Source organism: Rhododendron vialii, chromosome 5a, assembly GCF_030253575.1.
Source record: "Rhododendron vialii isolate Sample 1 chromosome 5a, ASM3025357v1".
Classification (NCBI taxonomy): Eukaryota; Viridiplantae; Streptophyta; class Magnoliopsida; order Ericales; family Ericaceae; genus Rhododendron; species Rhododendron vialii.
Genome location: NC_080561.1, coordinates 40,604,130 through 40,606,687, shown reverse-complemented (window position 1 = coordinate 40,606,687; position 2,558 = coordinate 40,604,130). Strand labels below are relative to the sequence as shown.

Here is a 2,558-nt window from a genome sequence, read left to right as displayed (position 1 = left end):
AGAGGTTAACTTACTTAAACACGTTTTCACACATGGTTATTATCTTGTAATTGCAATTGGAAATGGTTTTGCTAAAAATTTGCATGGTTACCTAAAAGCAACAAGCTACATATGGTGGTTCTGCATATGAAATAGCTAGTTCTGGCCAATCTTATATAAAACGACACCGACTATCCATTACGAATTAAGGAGGTCAATTATTTGTGCACAAAATTAGGTGAGGACATGCAGGTGATAACGAGAACGAGACAATCTAAATCAAACCCTGAGACATCTTCGTGGCCATGAGCAAAAATTTGCGGTCAGGAGTAATTCTTCGCGGAGAAGAGCAAAACTTTGTAGCCATGAGTAATTCTTTGTGGCCAGGAGCAATCCTTCGCGGCCTAGGGCAACATTTCGCAGCCAAGAGCAATTCTTTGCGGCCAGAAGTAATTCTTTGCGGCCAAGAGCAATTTGTCACAGCCATAAGCAAAACTGTGCAACCAGGAGCAATTCTTTGCTGGCGATCTATAGGGAGGTTACGATCCCATAAAAAAGGTGTAAAACAAATGCTATACCCCAAATCAATGGAAACAATTGATAAAACTAAAACTAAATCTTTAACCTTGATCAAAATTAACCTACAACCATCTATTTATTTAAAAGAGAAAAAGAAAAGAAGCAGCAACACTAGAATAAGAACACAATATACCATGTCCGGGGAGGAAGAAATCACATCTTTGATGGAAAACAAAACATTTCTCCCTACACACAAATATTTCATGTTTTCTCTATCATCTTCATTCCTTATGACGTGCCACACCGTCTTGCCCCTCGTGACAGATAGACAAAAAATTCAAAAGTCTCGTACTCGATCGAATCATAAAGCATGGCGAGACAAAAAAATGCTACGAGCATCAAAATCATCAACTAACTTGCAAGAGCAAGACATCTTGTTATAATCCCCAATAACACCGGTGAGGAAGAAATAGAGAAGTCAAAAAGGCCATAAGCTGCCTAGTCATGCTTGAGAAGCAAGCTGCTCACAAGCAGCTCAAAGGCCTAGAAGGTTCTCTCTAGCAAGCTACTCACAAGCAGCTCAATGGCCTAGAATGTTCTCTCCAGCTAGCTGCTCACAAGCAGCTCAAAGTAGCAAGTTGCTCACCAGCAACTTAAGGCCTGCAGCCATTTTGCTTCAACATGAAGCAAGGACACATGACATGCATGCAACCTATGATGAGCTGAATAGCGACCCGATCAATCTCGATTTCCCATTTCTGAATGGGAGGATTAACGAGTATGCCGGGATGAATTATTCCTATATTGTGGGTATCTGTAATGGTTTAGTTTGCATATATTACTCTCCCTATATATATCCCTTGATTATATGCAATCCCTCCACCAGACAGTTTCAGGAAATTCGGAATGAGGTGGATTACAATGCTTATGAAACGGTTTTCAGGAAATTCGGAATGAGGTGGATTACAATGCTTATGAAACGGTTAAGCAGGTCAGTCTTGGGTTTGGCTTCCATCCCAGTACTAATGAATACAAGTTGATTAGGATTGTGCTTTATTCTACTCCTATCAGGAAATACAATATCCGAGCTAATTTCTATGTTATGAGCACCAATACTTGGACGGAAATTGATTTTAATAAGCTGTCGTTGCTCTTGGGGGAGATGAATGAATCGAGGGAGTGTGATAGCATCGTGCAAATAGCTGGATCTCCTACTACAACCTTGAATGGAGTTTTCCATTGGCTTGCAGAAATAGTCTCAACTGATCAAGTGGTTGTTATGTCTTTCGACATGGGTAATGAGGTGTTCAGAAGAATAAGAAAACCATAGTGTTTGCATATGATTCTGAATTTAACTAACTGGGAATTTACAGAGTTGGATTGTAAAATTGGTTGTTTCTCCTGATGAAAGGAGCTTCGATGTGTGGGTGTTGAATGAAAACGAGAGTTGTTGGACTAACCAAATTAAAGTTGGGCCTTTTCTGAGGATTGCAAGTGATATGGGATACGAGTTAGATGGTGATATTACAGTTGTGGGAGGTGGGAAAAATGGTGAATTGTTAGTGACTGAGCATAATTATTTTGGTGAGCTGCAGCTCTTTTCATATGATACAAAGACCCAGGAAGCTATGGATCTTTATTGTGGTAAGGTTCCGTATGGATCTACTGTTTATATGTATGCAGGGACTCTACTTCCAGTTATGCAAGCCAGTAAAATCGTGCTCAACAAGTAGAACAAGAAGCAAAGCACTTAATTGGCGGAAGCAACTCAGGTGTGACTTTTGAGTTGCTGTTTTGATGGCTTTCTCTGTTCATGGTTATTTTGGTTGCGGTTTCTTAATTATGCTCAAAGTAGACTATTTCAGAAACTAATATTAAGAACCCTTTTGTCACTACAATGCAGTGTTCCATGATGAGTTGATTGCCTGCAGGTAGTAGTAACTAGGAATTATGTCCAGCGTATATGATGTAATGGGGTCCAGTCATATCATGGTGCACTGAAATACAAAAAACAGAAGAGAAGATTTAGTTGGAGCATAACCAATATACATCAGTTTAAT

The 2,558-nt window shown here is 39.6% G+C and overlaps 1 protein-coding gene across 1 annotated transcript; it reads left to right on the top strand.

The window, feature by feature from the left end:
• The first annotated feature begins 1,237 nt into the window (after positions 1 to 1,237).
• On the top strand, positions 1,238 to 2,277 carry LOC131325995 (F-box/kelch-repeat protein At3g06240-like). Its single transcript, XM_058358536.1, has 2 exons — positions 1,238 to 1,409; positions 1,457 to 2,277. The coding sequence occupies exons 1-2, from the start codon at positions 1,287 to 1,289 to the stop codon at positions 1,826 to 1,828; spliced, it is 495 nt and encodes a 164-aa protein (XP_058214519.1). The 5' UTR covers positions 1,238 to 1,286; the 3' UTR covers positions 1,829 to 2,277.
• The last annotated feature ends 281 nt before the right edge of the window (positions 2,278 to 2,558 follow it).